Source organism: Salvelinus sp. IW2-2015, linkage group LG23 (assembly GCF_002910315.2).
Source record: "Salvelinus sp. IW2-2015 linkage group LG23, ASM291031v2, whole genome shotgun sequence".
In the NCBI taxonomy this organism is placed as follows: domain Eukaryota; kingdom Metazoa; phylum Chordata; class Actinopteri; order Salmoniformes; family Salmonidae; genus Salvelinus; species Salvelinus sp. IW2-2015.
The window spans coordinates 39,901,107-39,924,266 of record NC_036863.1 but is presented as its reverse complement, the minus strand read 5'-3'; the positions used below and the strand labels follow the sequence as shown (position 1 = coordinate 39,924,266).

The window sequence follows — 23,160 nt, the reverse complement described above, 5'->3', positions numbered from 1 at the left end:
GCTTCAAGCTCTGTCAAATTGGTTGTTGATCATTGCTAGAATCATTTTCAGATCTTGCCATAGATTTTCAAGTAGATTTAAGTCAAAACTGTAATCCGGCCATTCACTGTCTTTTTGGTAAGCAACTCCAGTGTATAGTTGGCCTTGTGTTTTAGGTTTTTGTCCTGCTGAAAGGTGAATTCATCCCTCAGTGTCTGGTGGAAAGCAGACTGAACCAGGTTTTCCTCTAGGATTTTGCCTGTGCTTAGCTCCATTCCGTTTCTTTTTTTATCCTGAAAACTCCCCAGTTCTTAACAATTACAAGCATACCCATAACATGATTCAGACACCACTATTCTTGACAATATGGACAGTGGTACTCAGTAATGTGTTGTATTGGATTTGCCTTAAACATAACACGTTGCATTCAGGACTAAAAGTGAATTGCTTTGCCACATTTCTGCAGTATTACCTTTTTGCAAACAGCATGCTCGTTTTGGAATATTTTGTGTTCGTACAGGCTTCCTTCTTTCCACTCTGTCAATTAGGTTATTATTGTAACTCCAATGTTGTTGATCCAGCCTCAGTTTTCTATCACAGCCTTTCAACTCCATATCTGTTTTAAAGTCACCATTGGCCTCATAGTGGCCTCATGGTGTATACCCGAGCGGTTTTCTTCCTCTCCGGCAACAGTTAGGAAGAACACCTGTATCTTTGTAATAACTTCACCATGCTCAAAGGGATATTCAATGTCTGCTTTTATTGTTCCCCGTCTTCCAATAGGTGCCATTGGTGAGGCATTGGAAAATCTCCCTGGTCTTTGTGGTTGAATCGGTGTTTGAAATTCACTGCTCGACTGAGGGACCTTACAGATAATTGTATGTGCGGGGTACAGGGAAGAGGTTGTCATTAAGTAATGTTAAACACTTATTACACAGTAAGTCCATGCAACTTATGTGACTTGTTATGCAAATTTACAAAAACGTTCCACTTCGACATTATGGGGTATTGTGTGTAGGCAAGTGCCAAAAAAAAAAGCTATTTAATCCATTTTAAATTCAGGCTGTAACAACAATGTGGAAAAGGTCAAGGGGTGTGAACACTTTCTGAAGGCACTGTACTTTGTCATGCCTGCACCTTTTATGTTATGTGTTCCTAATGTTTCCCCTTTTGTATCTCCCTTCCAGACCGCCTCATCCTTGTTATCCACAGCCAATCCTATCTCCAAGGCCTTATAAGCCACATCCTTCCTATCCAACCTAGAGGCCTTACAAGCCCAAATCCTAACCTCCATCCAAACCTACCCCTAAACCTGTATTCCCCATCTCATCATTGCATTCTGACTGATGTGCCATGGTGGCAGCAACAGTCCTGAACCTAGCTTACGGTCCACCCTAGTCCTTTCCTTCAGTGCACGTCCATCATATTGAGGAGGGTAGCAGGGTAGTCTAGTGGTTAGAGCGTTGGGTGAGTAACCGAAAGGTTGCAAGTTCGAATCCCTGTGAGTTGACAAGGTACAAAATCTGTCGTTCTGCCCCCTGAACAAGGCAGTTAACCCACTGTTCCTAGGCCGTCATTGAAAATAAGAATTTGTTCTTAACTGACTTGGCTAGTTAAATAAAGGTAAAGGTAAAATAAATAAAAAATATTCTAGACCCTTCCATAGGAATGTGCGTAAACTTTCAATGAGCCAAGCGACAAGTTTATAGACTTCTCTGTTCTGGTGTGTCAGTCCACTGGAGTGGGGCAAATTTGGGATGCTCAAAGCACTTAAAAGGTATTTCAATACAAGCACCATCTAGTGCCTCCCATTTAGGAGAGTGTGACTGCCATTTCTAAGAGACTTCGTCGTAGTTCCTGGCCTGTTTCTCATCTCAAAGGTCACCAGTTTTACTCAGATCGCTAGATGAGATTGAATTAGATTAGCCAAATATGGCTCGACATTGCTAAAAACATAAACAGACACCAGATTATCAAAACTGTTTTTATTCTGAGCTTTAACCAAAGTGTTAGAGGTTCAGTTCAGCTTGTCAAAGTACTTGAGTTTGCCCGCTGGGTCTGGGATTATCTGTGAAGAGTAATACATTGAATTAGTGCACAAGCAATTGTCTAAGAATATCCTATCAAATCAAATGTATTTTAAAAGCCCTTTTTACGTCAGCAGGTGTCACAAAGTGCTTATACAGAAACCCGGCCTAAAACCCCAAACAGCAAGTAATGCAGAATCACGGTGGCTAGGAAAAACTCCCTAGAGAGGCAGGGACCTAGGAAGAAACCTAGAGAGGAACCAGGCTCTGAGGGGTGGCCAGTCCTCTTCTGGCTGTGCCGGGCGGAGATTATAAATATAATCTCATGCATGCACTCACTTAAAGCGGCAGTCAGCTGTTGAAACAATAAAGCGTATTCCCCGACCCCGTTTCGGGAAAAAGATGAGGGTGGAGAAATGTAACCACTCAAATTCATAGACAGACCTATGGGGATGCAAGGATTGACCATCCATGTTTATAGTTTTAACCATGTTGAGGCTATATAGTGTTTGTTACCAAACATTGGAATAAAAGAAGCTTATATTTTCAGGTTCTGATGGGGTATGGCAGTTTAACTAAGCTCATGAGGCATTTAGTTATTCCTCAAGAATCAATGGGTACAAATTGATACAGCAACTGCTGATTGCCCCTTTAACCACACACAGTATGAAACTCACTGTGTCACTGCCGGGCTTCCATCCTGCTGGGCACACTGCAAAAAAAAGAAATATTTTTTAATTCACACAAACTGTAAAAAATGTAAAAAGACAACCACAGATAATGACATCGCAACCACAGATAATGACGTGTTTATCGGTATTATCTGAGACTGTTATGTGGTGAGACTGAATTTGGAGGCTGAGGAGTGAACCGTACCTTCGCCGTGTTTATCAGTATACTGGAAGGCTTGGACAAGCCGCAGAGTCTCGTCTACAGAGCGTCCCACGGGGAGGTCATTCATGGTGATCTGCCTCAGGACGCCCTTGTCATCGATGATGAACAGGCCCCTGAGGCAGACAATGAAAACAATGAGAAGTTCGGTTCAGTTTCAAACCGCATGACTTTAAACTTCATTAACTTTTTTTTATGGTAGTTGTACTAGTAATCTTCTTTTGAAGTAGCTTCTAACCCCGTGAGCAAGTGTATACTGTACCTGAGTGCGTGTCCTGCGTCCTCCAGGAAGACTCCATAGTCTTTGGAAATCTGGTGTGTGAGGTCAGACAGCAGAGGGATTTTCATTGGTCCAAGTCCACCCTGCTTCCTGGGTGTGTTGATCCTGTTAACAAAGCCAGGGGGAAGAAAAGAAAAAACTCTGAAATTAAAGTCCAAGCACCTCTGAAGAGGGGTGTGATGCTTGTAATCTTACCATGCCAGATGCGTGAATTGTGAGTCGACAGAGCAGGCAACAACCTCAGCATTGATGGCACGGAACTCGTGCACGCGATCACTGAACGCAATAATCTCAGTTGGGCAGACAAACGTGCTGCAGGTACACAGAGTTGGTGTCATCAGAATAACACATAGCCAACAACATTATTACTTTACCAAAGCATACTGGATTTTAATTAAGTCACTGGTTCTAAAATACAGCAAAAATCTGTATAACAGTTACTACAGTTTAGATTTTACAATACACTACTAAGAATTTCTCTCCCTGAATCTCCATATAAAAATCTGATGATTTGGATTGCTATTTTATATTTCTTCATCCTGGCACGTTACTAAAATCACTTTAATACCCAGACAAAATCATGCAATCTTTACCATACCGTCTTTATACTGCCTATTCTTAATATCTGAAAGGGTAAGCCAATAAACCCAGTACAATAAATTCAGACAGACAGACCTAAGCACGATTGCACTATTAAGCTCTGCCAATGGCTTGGAAAACCCAGCAGTAGCATTTTTTCCAGGCATTGGGACAATGCTTTTAATTCTTCTATTCTTTTCATTGAAATGCATGTAGTTCGGTCCTTAAGCTGTTCTTGTACATTAATGTTCTGTCTGTCATGTGTGAACCCAAGGAAGAGTAGCTGCTGCGTGAGCAACAGCTAATGGGGATTCTAATAAATAATTTACATTTTTGTTGCTTGATTAATTTCAGTCATTTCTCCTAGCACGTTTAGCTACAATTATTTAGATATGTGATTTTTTAAATAGTATCACTAGGCAGTTAGAGAGTACATTTGCTAGCAAGCTATCAATGTGCATAATATGGAGAGGGTAGGAAAAAAAGATTAAATGTGGATCTGCAATCTTTTTTAAGCAAAAAAGCCATTAAAAAATGTATTTCAAATCACATTCATCCAGGTCAGACATTTGATTTCAATACACGATCGGAAAGAGCAAATTCGAAGGTTTCTAAAGCACCTAAAAGCGACGAGGGCATGGGCTCGGTTTCAAAATATCACTTTTTTTTATAGATTAACAGCGGGTCCACACGTTCCCGCAACACTCAAGTTGTTTGGGAAAAAATATTATTTCTATTTTATTCTTACTATAAAATGTTGTGTTGACTGATCTGGGCAGGGGAATGTAATTGTGTCTTGTTTGTTTAATGAACTATTGATTTCATTTGCATGGTGCAGCCACAGCCTATAGCCTAGGCTGCACAGACGAGTAACATAAAACTCAAAATATGCTATTCTATTGAAATACATTTTCTTAGTATCATAATGTTTCTTAAGATCTGCCTAAACTTATTAATAATGGATTTCTTTGTGATGGTATATAGTCAATGGATTTATTCAAATAGACACATCCGCCAGCTGCGCAACGGGATGTAGCCTGTAAAATGCATATACCGACAAGTGGTAAAAATGGGACTGTTTGAAAGGGGTCATATATATATTTTTTTAAATGATACGTATAACAAAGTAAAATAAACAAACAAACACATTTTATGACAGTAGCAAAGAACACTAAAGAGGATTGTTTTAGGATGAAGGTCAGTAAGAGATAGTACTCACAAGTCCAGGGGGTAGAAGAAGAAGACTAGGTATTTCCCTTTGTAGTCCGACAGTTTGAGCTCCTTAAACTCGCCATCGATGACAGCTGATCCCTCAAAGTAAGGTGCAGGCTTTGAAACTGCAAAAAGAAGAAATAACAAAAACACATTTGATGACAGTTCAAAGCACGAGCAAGCAAGTTATTTGCTGATCACATTTTAGGGAAAAACCCATCAGAAGAGACTTCCTGCGGTGTATCCCCAATGTTGTTCATACCAACACACCATTATTTAGTGTGCTTGGTCAACAATGAATAGTATTTGTTCATAGTTGGTGAGCAGTGTGCAGGTAGGCCTATGGCTCAGGGCCGGCTTGGGGCACAAATAGCTTTCGTTCACCAAAGAGGGCTCCCTCTACGTCAATGATCCTTGCTTGCAATACGGTTTTGGAAACTTCCAAAGGTTTACTTCCATATCGGCTAATTGAGACATAAAACAAAAAAGGTAAAATTACTACAACCCCACACGGCCATATTTCCATGTTACGGACTGTAGACGGAAGAGAGGGGACCACTTGTTCTGATTAGCCTGCCTACCTACCTAGCGTCCCCGAACGCCAGAAAAGTGTTGTAACTGAGAAGTACTGTCGGCTGCAACTGTTAAAACAGTGAGTGTATATTTTGCATTAGTAAAATTATTTTAATGTGATAAAGTAGAGGGCTTTTAATGTTTCTATAACCGTATTTGGCGGTTTTGGCTGCCAGAGTCAGTTTACCTTTGAACATATATGGTCCTTGGACGTTAAAGGAGTAGGTTTGCCCATGTAACCAATGTGAAATGGCTAGCTAGTTAGCGGTACGCGCTAGTAGTAGTGTTTATTTCGTGACGTCATACACTCTGAAACCTTGAAGTAGTTGTTTCCCTTGCTCTGCAAGGACTGCGGCTTTTGTGGAGCGATAGGTAACGATGCTTTGTGGGTGACTGTTGTTGATCTGTTCAGAGGGTCTGGTTCGAGCCTAGGTTCCGGCAAAGGAGAGGGACAGAAGCAATACACTCCTTAACACCTACACTCCTTAACAGTACTTCTTGGCATAGGGCACAACTGGCTACCTCATGGGGTACATCCTGGAAGTGGCCTCCTTATACTCTCTCCACTGCTGATCGAAAAATGCAACAAATGTGAAAGCGATAGGGAAGGTACCAGCCGGGAATTTAATTTCACCTGCCTTTTTAAATGAATGCAGATAAAGAAAGCTCAGACTCGATGAGAGGAAGCCACTTAACATAACACTGACTGAGATGCATCCATTGGGATTGTATGGTGCAGCAGCTGTTATTGCTAGGGTCCTCCTGTCTGGGTCCTTGAGACAGTAGTTGGAGTAGCCAGCATATTCTGACCCTACCATTACGCTTGTTTATACTGAGCTGCACTGGGGTCGGACCACAATCATGGTTAGATGAAGACACTGCAGCGCCAGATCACAAACTACGTTTTCAGAATTTAGGCTTCGATATCAATACCAGCTTAGTATAATGATAATCAACACCATAGCGATACTACTGTGAAAAAAGAACTTAATAAAGTCAAATATACAGCACTTTAATTGTATGAAACACATGGTCAACTCGCCATCTGGACTACTAGGCCAATGGGTGTGCAGGCTTTTGATCAAGCACTGCTCTATCACACTGGACTCAGCGTAACAAGGTCCTGTTAAGTAGTTGATTTGTCAAATCTGGTGTGTTAAGATTGGGGCTCGAACAAAAGTGTACCCACCCTGCAGCTCTCCTGGACCTATTATGCTGTACCATTTGAACATTAGCCTAAAACCAAAAAAGTTATCAAATGGCTATACTTCGAAGCAAGGTAGCTAAGCGGTTGAGTAGGGCTCTAGACTTACAAATAAAACATGAAAGAAGTAATGGAAAGCCTAAATAAGTTCAGGAGTAAAAATATGCTTAACCAGTCACATAATAAGTTGCATGGACACACTGTGTGCAATAGTGTTTAAAATTATTTTTGAATGACTACCTCATCTCTGTATCCCACATATACAGGTAATTAACTCAAAGGGCACCTATTGGTAGATAAAATAAAGCAGACATTGAATATCCCTTTGAGCATGGTGAAGTTATTCATTACACTTTGGATGTTGTATCAATACACCAGTCACTACAAAGACACAGGCATCCTTCCTAGAAGGTAACTGCTCAGGGATTTCACCATGAGGCCAATGGTGACTTTAGAACAGTTACAGAGTTTAATGGCTGTGATAGAAGAAAACTAAGGATACTCCACAATACTAACCTAATTGACAGAGTGAAAAGAAGGAAGTCTGTACAAAATATTCCAAAACATGCATGCTGTTTGCAACAAGGCACTAAAGTAATACTGCAAGAAAGTGTGTCAAAGCAATTAACTTTGTCCTGAATACAAAGTTTATATTTCAGGCAAATCCAATAACACATTACTGAGTACCAATCTTCATATTTTTAAGCATAGTGGTGGCTGCATCACGTTATTGGTATGCTTGTACTCGTTATCGACTGTGGAGTTTTTCAGGATAAAAAAAACAGAATGGAGCCAAGCACAGGCAAAATCCTGGAGGAAAACTTGGTTCAGTCTGCTTTCCACCACTGGGAGATTAATTCACCTTTCGGCAGGGCAATAACCGAAAACACAAGACCAAATCTACTCTGAAGTTGCTTACCAAGAAGACAGAGAATGTTCCGGAGTGGCCGAGTTACAGTTTTGACTTAAATCTGCTTGAAAATCTATGGCAAGACTTGATCTAGCAATGATCAACTTGACAGAGCAGAGCATGAATACTTTCTGAAGGCACCGTAGGTTACCACTGCAAATGGCGCATTCTGCTCCGTTGACGCATCATCTCAACTACATACTGCGTTTGTAAAGTGATTTTATTTCCTCTATATTGAAAGTTCAGAAATAAATTGTTATACTCATAAAGCTGAGACACACAATTATATTCTGAAATGTTACTCAACTGTCAGTATGCTTGCGCTTCACTCCGTGTGCAAAGGGGGGACTGGGAGTAATTAGAGCCAGCAAAACAGGGACAGTGCAGATGTTTTTATTGCAGGAAGCAGGTTAATGCATATTAGTGTTGACCAAATAATGGTTTTAGAACCAAAAAGAAAAATCAGTGTAGCCTAATCACTGAATTTACCGACATAAGCAAAATTATCAGTCAGAGGAGGGCAATGTCGGTGTCGGTAACTTCTGGTGTATCGTCCCAGCTCTAGTTAGTGTTGTTTATCAAGTTGTATAGGCTTCCTTGCTCTCTCCTCTGGCAATGGCCGACTCTCACACTCACTTGACGTGCACACACAGAGGCACACATGTGGATAGCTCTCTAACATCTTAAAAGTGTACCTGAAGAATTATTTGATGTTCAATCTTTTTCCGTGGTGGAAACAATTAAGCAGCGGCACAATATAACGTTAACACTATAGTCATCTCCGTCACATTTTTTAAGACATTGAAAACCTAATTTAAAGACATTTTAATACTTAAGGCCTTTAAATCAGATAAATAAATGTAAGACTTTAAAGACATAGCAGACACCCTGATCTTAGTAAAATATTCAGTGGTGTATAGTCAAGGCCATATGCAAACAAAATCAAATGTATTTATCATAATTTAAATTCACAAGATAGAATGAACTTGTCAGCAATCGAGAATTGAACCTTGATTCTTGAGCTTGGACGCTGCCATTGGACGTGACACAACACAAGCTCAACATTGGCAGAAGTAACTTTCATTGATTTCAAAGGAAGCATTTCTTCAACCACTGATGACAATGCCACACCAATGGCTATAGTGTAGCAGGGCCTTTAATCTAACCATGAAGGCGTTCTGACCCCAGTGCAGCTTAGTGTAAACAAGAGTAATCGTAGGGTAGGGAACACTGCAGGCTACAGTTGGAGCCAAGTTTTGGCATGACGTGTCCAAATGTACTACTAGCTACAATTTATGAATTTGGGTCGACAAGTAAAATCTGGCATATTACAATAACGCGAATACCGATTTGATGCAAACTTCAGTTGTGAAAATTTGCAGCATAACTGGAACGGTGGCTAGCTATCTAATTGGCTGCAGGCAAACTAGTTAGCTAGCTATGTAGTTACCATTGTATTGTGGAGTAAAACATCCTCCCGTTATTAAAATAATTTAAGTCAATGATTGCCAAGTACAACTACAGTACCGTGCAGGGGGACAATACCCACTTTTTGCCTTGCTGAGGTGCAAGGAATGATCAGAGACGGGCACACGGAAAGCCTCTCCAGGGTAGACGTGTCCTCCAGCGTAGTTGTAACACTCTTGGTCCTTTTTCCCATCAGAGCCGTCTTGGGCTGCAGTGGTAAACTTGGTGACAACACAAATTGTGCAAAACACACTTAAAATGTCCTTTATCATTTTCATATGAAGCATAACGTCCATTCCACTGTCTTGCTAAAACCACGTAGCTAGCTGCTAAGAAAGTACTGTACAGGAAGAACTACAAATCCACTTATTCGTGTGAATTTTCGGCAGACTAGACGCTGTGTTGCGTATTGCTGCCTTTCGCAGGTCGGAATGCGGATTGCACATTTGTCACAAGGGGCATGTGGACATTTTAAAATTGCACCACCTTCTAACCTTGCAACTTATCTATACACAGTAGCGGTGCGTCGGTAAAATCACTGGGGAAGCCAAGCCAGAAAAAATGCCATATTACAACCTATGAGTTGTGATAATTTAATTGTTTGCTCTAGCCTGTTAGTTAATATGCCTTGAGACCGTGATATATAGGCCTAAGGCAGAGACAATAAAAAGGCAGAATAAATTCAACCACACCTTCGTTTCATCACAAAACCGGAGAGCAACCTCTGTCCGATGAAGTCCACAAAGCATATTGCATGTAACAAACAGCATTGTCAAGCAAGTTAATGTTTGACTTTTTCAGACTACTAAACAACTATTTATTAAGAATCACTTGGAGAGTTACCGTAAGTTGCAAAGAAAACGCCTCCACTACCCTAGCACCATTTCAAAATCATCAAATCACATATGCTTAGTCTAATACAGTGACAACTAATAGATACCAAAAACAATTTAGTCCAATCAATGTAAGCTAAATATGATGTGGCTGTCCAGGGTTCTGATTTGTGTATGTGCACGCGTTTGTGCAAGTAGAAAAAACATGTTGACTCACCCTACTTGTAGAGAGACACCAATGCCATCCTTCTCTCTTTCATATTGATGAAACGGTCCACGACTCTATCATACAGTAAACACTTTAATTTGTTGTTGTCCTAGGCTACCTGGATAAAATGTTCTCACTAGCCTAACTTCCTTTTTATGGCCAACGTTAGCCTACATCTAGCTACATACCGAACTTCCATCCTCTCAGGCACAATGTATGAATTTATGGTTGGATTAGAATCACCGTTATAATTATTGTCCATTACGGAGAATTAAGTAAAACCACAAGTCCAAATCCCTGTCTCCATCCATGGCTAATTTAAGGAAAGGGTCAATTTTAGCTAGCTAGCCAGCCACTGGACAACAACACAACTAGATGCAACAGTTCAAGTTGTTTCTGTCAATGACGTATTGCTCTCCATGTGATGTGATCGGAGAGAAGCCAAATCAAAACTGACTTCCCTTGAAAAAAATGTTGGGGTGTGCCAGGACTATTCACAGTTGCACTCACTCAATTTAGCTCAACGCTGATTTGCTATTATTTTATACTTTTTTAATCAAGGGAGGCCAAATGCTCGCTAGCTTCCTTCCCTTGCATTCAATGCTATGGGCGGCAACAATGTCACTCTTTTTGACCTGACAGCATCAGGTAGATGGCCTAAATTATGAAAGAGATGAAATATTAGTTATTTTATATGTTTTTCTCTTGGTAAATTTTTTGGGGAAGCCTGGCTACCCTTGGCACCACCACTTTGGCCCTAAACAATCATACACCAGGCTGTTGGCCGGGGGGAACCCCTTATCTCAAAACCCCCTTAGATCTTCTGCACTGAAATCTCTCAAACCCAAATATTTCTCAACTGCTGCAACTACCACATCTATCTTCTGTGATAACCGCTCCATCAGTGCAGTTGATCACGATGGCTATAAATTCAAGAAATCCAACCTTACTAAACTCAGTCGAAACCCTCATCCCGCAAACCGTCTTCCTGACTCAAACTTTGGCAAACTATACACAGTGGTTTCTCAGCCTCCACTTCACACTCCCTCTGACTATGCCCTCCTGCACACTAGAGGATATCCCTTCTACATATTGCTATCACATGTCTGAATCCTTGGCGTCTGATGCACTGTAGCAGATTCGGAACAATTGCCCTCAACGAATAGTTAATGTATGTGCCTGACCTTGTGCCTGACCTTATCAGGTAGAAACTCCATGTCGAAGCTCAACAAGACAGGGTATCCTCCATCTAACCATTTCCACCGGGTCTGCATCTTACCAAACGGCAGGCGTCACAAACACCAGGAATATTCTCTCATCTTTCTCATCACTGATCACTCCTTTCAGCAGCGCCCTGCTCTGGAGAGCAAAGACCAACACAGGCCAAACCCTGAGAAGTGTGCTGCACAGTGCCTGCTGCCTCTGGGGTGGAAGATACACAGAAATATAAACAATTCCTCTTCTCAAAACATTGACAGATGTAACAGTTACCCGTTCGTCCTTTACTAAGCTTGAAACAATATATGGGTCAGCCAAAAAGCAGGGATCCCCTTTTTTCAAAAACGTCTCTTCAGGGAAAATGTTGGAAATCTCTACCCCCACACCTGCTGCCACAGGTAGGTCTTCATCCTGCCCTCACAATGATGCCACTTTTCTCTGATTTCTTATCTGTTTGTGCTGTGCAGTTTATGACCATTGTAATAAATGACACACCTTTTTCACATACAATATATCAGGATACCTCGGTTGCCGAGAAACTTCAGGTTACTTGCGTAACCCCGGTTTTCTGATATTATGGGTGAGACATTTCACTATACTAGTGGAATTCACCAGAATCTTCTAAGTAGCTCGAAGAACCAATCATACACGTCTCAGAGACAGACAGGTTGAGTGGCGAATGAGGGAGCCCCTCCCCTCATAATAAAGAGCCACCCGCCTGCCCTCCGATCATTCTTGAGCGTGCCAAACTTCCTCACACTCTTGTGAGTAGGGGAACGTGGTGAGATGTCGCACTCATAATCTCAGAGAAGAGGGGTTACACAAGTAACCTTAAATTATCTTTCAATTATTTGTTGTTTCGACATCTCACTAGTGGGATATGACCACCTCAAGTATCCCACATGCTCTCCGAAGCCAGGCAGTTTCAATGTCAACCCACAGAGGCCCTGATACGGAGGACATTATGTGCCAATAACGGAGCAGTGGCGTTTAGTCGGAAGAACCTCATAAAAGTATGAGGGATGCCCAACAAGCTGCACTGCAAATTTCCTGCAAGGAGATTCCCTTGAACAGAGCCCAAGAGGTAGCTATACCTCTGGTGGAGTGAGCCCGTAGGCCCTCCGGAGGCTGTAACCCCTCGTTATTATAGGCCAATACAATTGCTTCCACAATCCAATGAGACAACCGTTAACAAGAGAGGGGCCTCCCCTTGCAGAGAGGCACCAAGGACACAAAGAGTTGGTCACTCTTGTGCAAAACTCTTCCTATCCAAGTATATGCGCAACACACGTACTGGACAAAACGGTGTAGCCGCTCCTCTTCAATTGAAAAGAAAGGCGGAGGGTGGAAAGCCACAAGCTCCAAGGCCAGACAATTGTAATTGCGCTTACCTCAGGCATAAAGGCGGGATTGGGCGTAACATACGGGACCCAGAGCTTCCACAGGAGCAACCAATATCTTAGACCAAGAGGAAATTCCCCCCTTGGGTAGACACCTGTTTTGAAGTTCACAGGCAGAGCTACCTCATCACGTGACCATAACCACTACATTCACCCCCCTTTGACCTCCTCACTCATGAGACCACCCCACGTTGGGCAGCATTGTATGACATGGGGCATGAACCCAGAGCATCCAACGTCTTCGGAGAAAACCTTCCCTCTGTCCAGAAGGTCCTGCAAGAAGCATAACACCTCAGATCCAGAGCATCTGTTTTCAGTAGCAACACTTATCAAAATTACACCACTTGTTTCCATACAGTGAGCGTGTAGAAGGGCGGCGCGTATCCTAGTGGTTAAGAGCATTGGTCCAGTAACTGAAATGTCACATGGTTTGATGCCATGGCAATTTAATGTTACTGTCCCCACTACAGCAAAAAAATACTTAAATACATGGAAATAATTCCATTAATTCCTATGGAGGACTGCTCCTACTGGGGCGAGGTGTGGCTAAACATGACTATGCTCCCGAGTAGGGTATTCCCTGGACTCACATGTTAAAATTGCCAACTTTTTTTGCCTACTCATAACCCGACAATGGCTGTATCCTTAAAAAAAATAAAAAATCCCCTTTTCTCCCCAATTTTCGTGGTATCCAATCGCTAGTAATTACTATCTTGTCTCATCGCTACAACTCCCGTACGGGCTCGGGAGAGACGAAGGTCGAAAGCCATGCGTCCTCCGAAGCACAACCCAACCAAGCCGCACTGCTTCTTAACACAGCGCGCCTCCAACCCGGAAGCCAGCCGCACCAATGTGTCGGAGGAAACACCGTGCACCTGGCCCCCTCGGTTAGCGCGCACTGCGCCCGGCCTGCCACAGGAGTCGCTGGAGCGCGATGAGACAAGGATATCTCTACCGGCCAAACCCTCCCTAACCCGGACGACGCTATGCCAATTGTGCGTCGCCCCACGGACCTCCCGGTCGCGGCCGGTCTGGGAGCGAACCCAGAGACTCTGGTGGCGCAGCTAGCACTGCGATGCAGTGCCCTAGACCACTGCGCCACCCGGGAGGCCCTGGCTGTATTCTTTTTTTGTATCATTCTATAAAACATTTTGAATATGCTTGGTTGGTTGTTTAACATACTTCCATGTCACCATCAGCCAAATTAACGGTTCCAATGGACTTTCTTCAGCTAGTTAACGTTAGATAACTAACTATTTTAAAGCTAAGATGCTAAAAAGCTGTTGTGTACCGTTTTGTTTGAATAATAGTCAAAGAAAAGACCACTAAATCAAGTTTTCATCAACTTCCCAAGGACCAGGTTAGACGAACCTCTTGGTTTCAGGCTATACCCTGCAAAGATAATGGAAATCTGTTACTCGATACATTTGTGTGTTCGGAGCACTTCATTCACAGTAAATCGCTAGCTAACACTTGTTTGTATCTAACTAGCTATATGTATTGCCTGTGTAAACCTGGAGATTACACGAAGTAGGTGTTGATATCACCATAGGCTACTTTGGCAGGATTGTCTACACAACTGGTTTCCGGCAAGTTGAAAGTATACAGGCAGGCCAACAATAAACTTTTCTAAATACTTAGACCGTTCAAGGGCAGGAAAAGACTAGAAGTGGTTATGCGGCATATTTAAGACTTGAGAATTAGACCGAGCCTCCAATAAATTCTACACAGAGTACAACAGTATGAGTCATAACACCCATAAAACCTAGCGGTCAAACAGGGAAATGGTTGCAATCTTTTCCACCATACATTTATTTATATATATATATTTTTTTAAATACATTTTACATTTTTATTTAACCAGGCAAGGCAGTTATGAACATATTCTTATTTACAATAACTGCCTACCAAAAGGTCTCCTGCAGGGACGGGGGATTAAAAATATAGAACAAACACCGACATCAAGACAAGAGAACACTACATAAAGAGGGACCTAAGACAACACAGCAGGGTAGCAACACATGACATGGTAACAACACAAGATGGCAGCAGCACAGGTTACAAACATTGGGCACAGACAACAGCACAAAGGGCAAGAAGGTAGAGACAACAATACATTATGCAAAGCAGCCACAACTGTCAGTACGAGTGTCCGTGATTGAGTCTGAATGAAGAGATGGAGATAAAACTGTCCAGTTTGAGTGTTTGTTGCAGCTCGTTCCAGTCGCTAGCTGCAGCGAACTGAAAAGACAAGCAAACCAGGAATGTGTGTGCTTTGGGGACCTTTAACAGAATGTGACTGGCAGAGCGAGTGTTGTATGGATGAGGGCTGCGGTAGATCTCAGATAGGGGGGAGTGAGGCCTAAGAGGGTTTTAGAAATAAGCATCAACCAGTGGGTCTTGCGACGGGTATACAGAGATGACCAGTTTACAGAGGAGTATAGAGTGCAGTGATGTGTCCTATAAGGAGCATTGGTGGCAAATCTGATGGCCGAATGGTGAACATCTAGCTGCTCGAGAGCACCCTTATCTATAAATTACATCTCCGTAATCTAGCATGGGTAGGATGGTCATCTGAATCAGGGTTAGTTTGGCAGCTGGGGTGAAAGAGGAGCGATTACGATAGAGGAAACCAAGTCTAGATTTAGATTTAACTTTAGCCTGCAGCTTTGATGTGCTGAGAAAAGGACAGTGCACCATCTAGCCATACTCCCAAGTACATGTATGAGGTGACTACCTCAAGCTCTATAACCTCAGAGGAAGGGTTTAGAGCTATGTTCATGTTCTGTTATAATCTCCACCCGGCACAGCCAGAAGAGGACTGGCCACCCCTCATAGCCTGGTTCCTCTGGGTTTCTTCCTAGGTTTTGGCCTTACTAGGGAGTTTTTCCTAGCCACTGCTTCTACACCTGCATTGCTTGCGGTTTTAGGCTGGGTTTCTGTACAGCACTTTGAGATATCAGCTGATGTACGAAGGGCTATATAAATAAATTTGATAGTAGTCACACCTGTGGGGAGAGTGGCATTCTTAACAAACCACATGACCTTTGTTTTGGAGGTGTTCAGAACAAGGTTAAGGGCAGAGAAAGATTGTTGGACACTAAGAAAGCTTTGTTGTAGAGCGTTTAACAGAAAATGTTCCATAGGGGATTATAGAAAAACTTAAGGGCTGTGCCATGGCGTTACGTTTTAATAACTGTAAATCTCTCTAGGACAAGGTGACTAAGCAATATAATCGCCTGTATTTACCCCCAACAAATGAAATGCTAATTAGCTGCTATTGTGACTATTACTTTATAACTACAAATGCCATGATCTGGACGAGACTGCCGAATCAAGGCAAAGGTAAGCATCTCTGGATTAACTAGCTAATGTTAACTAAATGTAGGAATTAATAAAATTGACTTAATTTCTTTAAATGGACAATTCTGTGAACTTCCTTGTGCAAGTTTTAAATTGACACAATACCTGTTAGCAAAGGTGTCAGCTATCATGACACTATGCAAGACCCAAATGCAGACACAGGAGGCAGATGGTTGGAGTTTAAGATGTTTAATACATCCAAAGGGAATAGGCAAGAGAATGGTAGTGGACAGGCTAAAGGTCATAACCAGATCAGAGTCCAGGAGGTACAGAGTGGTCAGGCAGGCAGGTACAGAGTCCAAAACAGGCAAGGGTCAGAACCAGGAGGAACAGGAAAACCGCAGGTAGGCTTGGGCATACAAGATGAACAAGGAACAGAGAGACAGGAAACACAGGGATAAATACACGGGGGAAAACAAGCGACACCTGGAGGGGGTGGAGACAATAACGAGGACAGGTGAAATGGATCAGGGTGTGACAGTCAGCTAGAGATGACATATAGGAGCGTGCAGTGATTTGTAGTTTGTTGTCATGATGTCTACTTTGATGCTAATTAGCATTTCCGAATCTGATAGTAAATAGAGCCGAATATATTGATAAAACCTTGTCCGAGAGAGATATACATGGTTATCAAAAGGTCACGCCAGGATAAACCTACATGAAAGACACCTCCACTGTGGGGTTCTATTGCCATGGAGCAGAGAGAAAAATGTACAGTTTGATAGCTAATCTCATGCTATTCTACACATTTTTGCCATGAGACCGATAACATTTTGCAGGTTTACAGCTAATTTCCTGTAATTCAAAAATGTTTTGCCTTAGGATATGAACACGTCATAAACCATCTCGGGAGGGGGGGGGGGGGGTGATGATCTCCAGGACGTATGCATTTTTGTCCTTGTTGTTCTTAACCCCACTGCCCGCAGCGCCCCACCACTTAGATTGGCCAGTGGTGGAAAAAGTACCCAATCGTCATACTTGAGTAAAAGTAAAGATAACTTAATAGAACATGTCTCAAGTAAAAGTTGAAAGTCACCCAGTAAAGGTCTACTTGAGTAAAAGTCTTAAAGTATTTGATTTTAAATATACTTAAATATCAATAGTAAATGTAAAAATGGAAGCACACAGGCTAGATCTTGAGAGGGAGCTGGAATGCTGTAAAAAAGTACATAAACAATCCCCAGACAGCACCTCCTGGAGTCAACTTAAAGCAGCCAAAGCCAAACTGAATTTGGACAATACTCGGGAGATTAAAAAAAGAGTTCTCTTTACTAAACAGAAATACCATGAGTATAGCAATAGGCCGAGTAGATTGCTTGCTTACCAATTGAAAAAAAGAGCAGTCAGAGTGTACAATCATGGCTATCCGAACAGCAGAGGACGAGGTCACATATGACCCAAAAAAGATCAATTTAACTTTATGATTTTTACTGCAAACTATATACCTCAGAGAGAAAACACACGGAGGCAGAACACTCCTTCCTAGAGGGAATCTCGCTAGCTAAACTATCAGAGACCGACCAGAAAGATCAACTCCCTCTTCACTCCTGAAGAGGCCCTGGAGGCAATTACCTCCATGCCACCTAATAAGTCCCCAGTCCCAGATGGATTCCCCAGAGAGTTCTACAAAGCTTTTTGTCCCCAGCTTAGCCCTATTTTCATGCCAATGCTGGAGGATTTTTGCAAAAACAGAGTTCTCCCAGACTCAATGCACACAGCTCGCATTACAGTGTTGCTCAAAAAAGACAAGGACCCTTTATCCTGCTCGTCCTTCCAGCCCATAAGCTTGTTGGATTTCGACTACAAAATAATTACCAAATTACTCGCCAAAAGACTAAACACTCTTCTTCCCAAAATAATAAAAGCGGACCAAACTGGATTTATTAGAGAGATACTCTTCTGATAACTTTCGCCATCTTTTTGATATTATTGATCAAGTAAACGCACAGAAGACCCCTGTCCTGCTGACTTCACTGGATGCTGACAAGGCGTTCGACAGGATGGAGTGGAGCTTTYTGTTCTCAGTCTTAGAAAAGTTCAATATGGGCCCAAACTTTATTAAATGGATCAAATCACTATACTCTCATCCAAATGCCATGGTGACTACTAACGGACTGAACTCTGACAGATTCCCTTTGGGACGGGGCACAAGACAAGGGTGCTCGCTRTCCCCCCTGCTCTACTTGTTGGGGGCGGAGCCTCTGGCAGAGTTGATAAGGAGCAATTCAAGTATTATGGGTGTTTCTGCAGGCAGCCTGCAGCACAAGATTTCGCTTTACGCAGATGTCTTGCTCTACATATCCAACCCTGAGAAATCCCTCCCATTTTAGACACAATTGCTCAGTATGGCAAGTTCAGGTTATAAGATCAATTTTAACAAATCCACTGTCTGCCCTCTCAATATTACACTCATCAGCGCTATGAAGACACTATGTCCATTCCAATGGAAGACAGGGATTTCAATACCTTGGGATCTTCATAACACCAGATCTGAATAGCCTTTTCAAGGAGAATTATCTTCCACTCCTGGATCGAATCAAGAACGATCTCCAAACCTGGATCTCCCTCCCAATTAGCTTAGTAGGAAGAATTAATGTCATCCGTATGAACATCCTCCCTAGACTGAACTATTTATTTCAGATGCTCCCATGCCATCTCCCACCTTCCTTTTTCAAAACAACTAACCAAAGCATCACCAAATTTATATGGGGCAATAAAAAACCTAGGATCAAGCTCTCCACTCTATCGAAACCTGAATCTAAGGGTGGTCTTGCCCTTCCCTCCCTTCAATTGTACTACTGGTCTGCCCAAATCCGCAACATGCTAACATGGATCACAAAACAGACAAGAGTCAACGTGGATTCAGATAGATCCCAATCCTGTGGTTCATTGCCACTAAGCTCAACTATATTCATTAATAACTTTAGTGAAGTGGGCAACATAGCCAAAACCTTTGATTTACAGCACCCTACTAGCGTGGAGGAACTGTAAGAAATACCTGGGCATTTCCTCCCAAATATGTTCTCACTCGCCTATAGTAGGCAACCCAGACTTGCCAAAAGCCCTGAGGGATGCCAACTTTAATCTTTGGCATACTCTAGGAATCAGGACCTTTTCAGACCTATTTCCTCAGAAAACCACTACACTGAAATCCTTTCAAGAGCTCTGCAGTGAATTCAATGTGCCAAGATCCCATTTATAAAAAGGAATATCTTCAAATTAGACATGTCATTTCCTCATTTACTTCCAAGAGGAGGTTTTGAATGAAGTTGAAACCCTTCTTGTCACAGCACAATCCATTAAAGGCTAAATATATTATATCTATAGACTCCTTTCTGAGAAAGGAGGCTCCTCCTTTACTCCTTTGAAAATAATCTGGGAAAAGGACCTTGGTCTGACCATCAGTGATGAGTTATGGGCGGAGGTTTGCAACAGGGTATACTGCTCCTCTACTAATGTAAAAATGAACGAATCTAATTACACTCCCATGAGACGCCATAGGAGTAATGTCTGTTTTCATTCTAACTGTAAAAGATGTACCTCTGAAAGTGGAACCTATATGCATGTATTTTGGAGCTGTAGAGAGATTGCCAGATTTTGGCAATCTATACATACTGCTGCACAGAAAATACTAGATGTACAGTTTGATTTGACCCCATGGATCTCTTCCTAATGCCCAGCAGGACTTTGTTCTTGATCCTGACAGAGAATTTGCTCATGACCATTACATATTTTATTAAGAAATGTATTCTATTGTGGGCCTCTAATACCTCTCCTACATTTAAAATGTGGATTGACCAGATTGACTTTCTTCCTCTTGAAAAGCTCACTTATGACCTCCGCAAGAGACAGCCGAAGTTTGATAGACTCTGGTCTCCACTACATTTCAAATTGGACAGAGTGAATGGGGCGATTAGGTAAATGAGCAGATACATGTTGTGTAATGTGGTGTAAAATCTAAAAACTAATTATTTGCTTGTCGTCTCAGCTAATGCTGGAAATAGCAAATAAGAACTTTGATAGTTATATAAAATTTGCAGCAGCACTATTTTTAAATAATTATTCTTTGTGCGGATGTATATATATATATATATATATAACTATTTTTTATTTATATATATTATTTTTTTATAAAAAATATTTAAAAAAGTGTCACATCTGTGAATCTGGATTGTGTTTTGTTGTTTGAATGAAAAACAAGAAAACTTTAAATTGAAAAAAAAAAAAAAAAAAAAATGACAGACACAAGCAAAAACTCTTAAAAGAAATGTTGCAACAGCCTACACCTAAACATTATTGATTTGCCATGATGTTTGGGATGAAAACTAGACGATTTCTCAGTGTGATCAAGTGTAAGCTACAGATTACAACAGCAGCTGCATTACAGCCAATGCTCCCCGTCACCCAGGGCAGCGTAAACGAAGTGGTAATGTTATGTATTTATAGCCCATTTATTTGTCTAAATAGGCTATAAATACACCCAATATTTTCTGTAAATGTGAATGTGATCACATTTTGTTTATATTTAAAGACTTGGCCTGGCTAGGCTACTTTGGCCTTTTCAATCACAAATTATTAGCCTACCTGAATGTAATCAACCACCACAACAGTGATGACAGACAGTTACATTTTTTATTAAAGTTGCATAGGCCTACAAGATACAAACCTGCATAAAGCAAAACCCTCACCACCACTATTAGTCATATTACAGTGCATTCAGGAAGTATTCAGAACATTTTGTTAAGTTACAGCCTTATTCTAAAATTGATTAAATCGTTTCCCCCCCTCGTCAATCTACACACAATACCCCATTATGACAAAGCAAAAACAGCTTAGAAATGTTTGCCGATTCATAAAAATATGAAATAGTACATTTACATAAGTATTCAGACCCTTTACTCAGTACTTTGTTGAAGCACCTTGGCAGCAATTACAGCCTCGAGTCTTCTTGGGTATGACGCTACATCATTCTTCTCTGCAGATCCTCTCAAGCTCTGTCAGGTTGGATGGGGAGTGTCACTGCACAGCTATTTTCAGGTCTCTCCAGAGATGTTCGATCGGGTTCAAGTCCGGGCTCTGACCAGGCCACTCAAGGACATCCATAGACTTGCTCCGAAGCCACTCCTGCGTTGTCTTGGCTGTGTGGCCTGCCGCTGAAAAACATCCCTGCAGCATAATGCTGTCACCAACATTCTTCACCGTAGGGATGGTGCCAGGTTTCCTCAAGACGTGATGCTTGGGATTCAGGCCAAATCTTGGTTTCATCAGACCAGAGAATCTTTTTTCTCATAGTCTGAGAGTCTTTACGTGCCTTTTGGCAAACTCCGAGCGGGCTGTCATGTGCATTTTAGTGAGGAGTGGCTTCTGTCTGGCCATTCTACCATAAAAGGCTGATTGGTGGAGTGCTGCAGAGATGGTTGTCCTGTCAGAGACCATCGGGTTCTTGGTCACCTCCCTGACCAAGACTCTTATCCCCCGATTGCTCAGCCTGGATGGGTGGCCAGCTCTAGGAAGAGTCTTGGTGGTTCCAAACTTCTTCCATTTAAGAATAATGGAGGCCACTGTGTTCTTGGGGACCTTCAATGCTGCAGAAATGTTTCGGTACCCTTCCCCAGATCTGTGCCTTAAATGTACTCTTTTGGTTCAATCATAATGCATAATAAGCATCATCAACAAAGGGAACACATTGGGTGCATGCTGATAAACGGTAGAAAGAATGTTAATTTAGTAGACTTGTTCAGTAGCAAAAACCCTTCAATGGATGCATGACCCGGGGTCGGTCGAATGCTGTTTCCACGTGTTCGACACCCAGGCAGACGACACAGAGGGAGTTCGTGTCCTTGCCCGAAATGGTCTGCCTAGTTAAGCTAGCCAAGTCTACGCAGCTAGCCGTGTGACGCTAGCTACAAAAGGATACAAAGGAAAAAAAGTGGTGAAGCAAATTCTTACCCGAAGCGAAAACTTTCCCTTCACTCATGTCACCCAACACAAAAGACGAGCGATGATAACCCTGCGCGCTCTGCAGCATAACCTTGACCGCACACCTGTGAACAGGAAAACAGATCAAGTCGTGCTGAGAAGAGCTAAGTAGAACTCTTTTGTAAGGAACAGAGGCGAGAATGATCAGAGGGCAGGTGGGTGGGTGTCTCTTTAGTATGAGGGGAGGGACTCCCTCATTCGCCACTCGACCTGTCTGCTCCGACAGATGAGTATGATTGGAACAGGAGGTTGGTGGCACCTTAATTGGGGAAAACAGGCTTGTGGTAATGACTGGAGCAGAATAGGTGGAATGGTATCAAATACATGAAAAACGCGGGTTTCCAGGTGTTTGATGCCATTCCATTTGCTCCGCTCCGTCCATTTATTATGAGTCATTCTCCCCTCAGCAGGCTCCTGTGATGATTGGTATATAATCTGCATTCACTTCATGCGCCACCCCAGAGATAACCTCCTGGATAGGCGCCCTGATTCAAAAATCCATACATGAAACATTCCACCCCTGATGTGTTTTTGAGGTGCAAAGCATGCTTTTTCTGCTCCGCAGACACACAAAAAGTATAAGACCACTTCTTGTGACTCTCATCCACAACACATTATCCTCCAACGCATCCCAGATTTTCCTTGAGACTTCAAACGGATACCACAGGTAGCATTGATCCAAAACCCTAACTTTGACAAAAAACGAGTCTAGAGTAGGATTGGATTTCCCCACAACTTTACTTATCTTGTTTCCTTTATTTTTTATCACTGTAACCCACTCATTCAGACTCTCTGTGCTCTCATCTTTACCCGATGCGCCGTTGGTTTCAAACAGAACATCCGTTTCCACCCTCTTTCTCTCCAAGAACTACAAATGCATGCAGGGGGTGCTCTTATTCCATGAGCACACGTGGTTTTGACCTCGATTGAACCCTTTCCAGGGGTACTTGCCCTTTCTCTAGTGTGTGATAAGGATTGATTTGGCTATATAAAACTATATAAAAACAATGTGATGAAAGCATTAAGCTATTTCCTAT

The 23,160-nt window shown here is 42.1% G+C and overlaps 1 protein-coding gene across 2 annotated transcripts; it reads right to left on the bottom strand.

The window, feature by feature from the left end:
- Positions 1-1,949: 1,949 nt before the first annotated feature.
- Positions 1,950-22,265, bottom strand: prdx4 (peroxiredoxin 4). Of its 2 annotated transcripts, none has more exons than XM_023968979.2 (7): positions 22,094-22,265; positions 4,976-5,093; positions 3,373-3,489; positions 3,160-3,282; positions 2,883-3,013; positions 2,684-2,718; positions 1,950-2,047 (listed from the first exon to the last, which is right to left on the bottom strand). In XM_023968979.2, exons 1-7 carry the CDS (start codon positions 22,170-22,172, stop codon positions 1,997-1,999), a joined length of 654 nt encoding a protein of 217 aa, XP_023824747.1. In that variant the 5' UTR covers positions 22,173-22,265; the 3' UTR covers positions 1,950-1,996. The 2 variants fall into 2 exon arrangements, with proteins under 2 accessions (XP_023824747.1, XP_023824746.1); XM_023968978.2 differs by lacking the exon at positions 22,094-22,265 and adding an exon at positions 9,205-9,505.
- Positions 22,266-23,160: the final 895 nt, after the last annotated feature.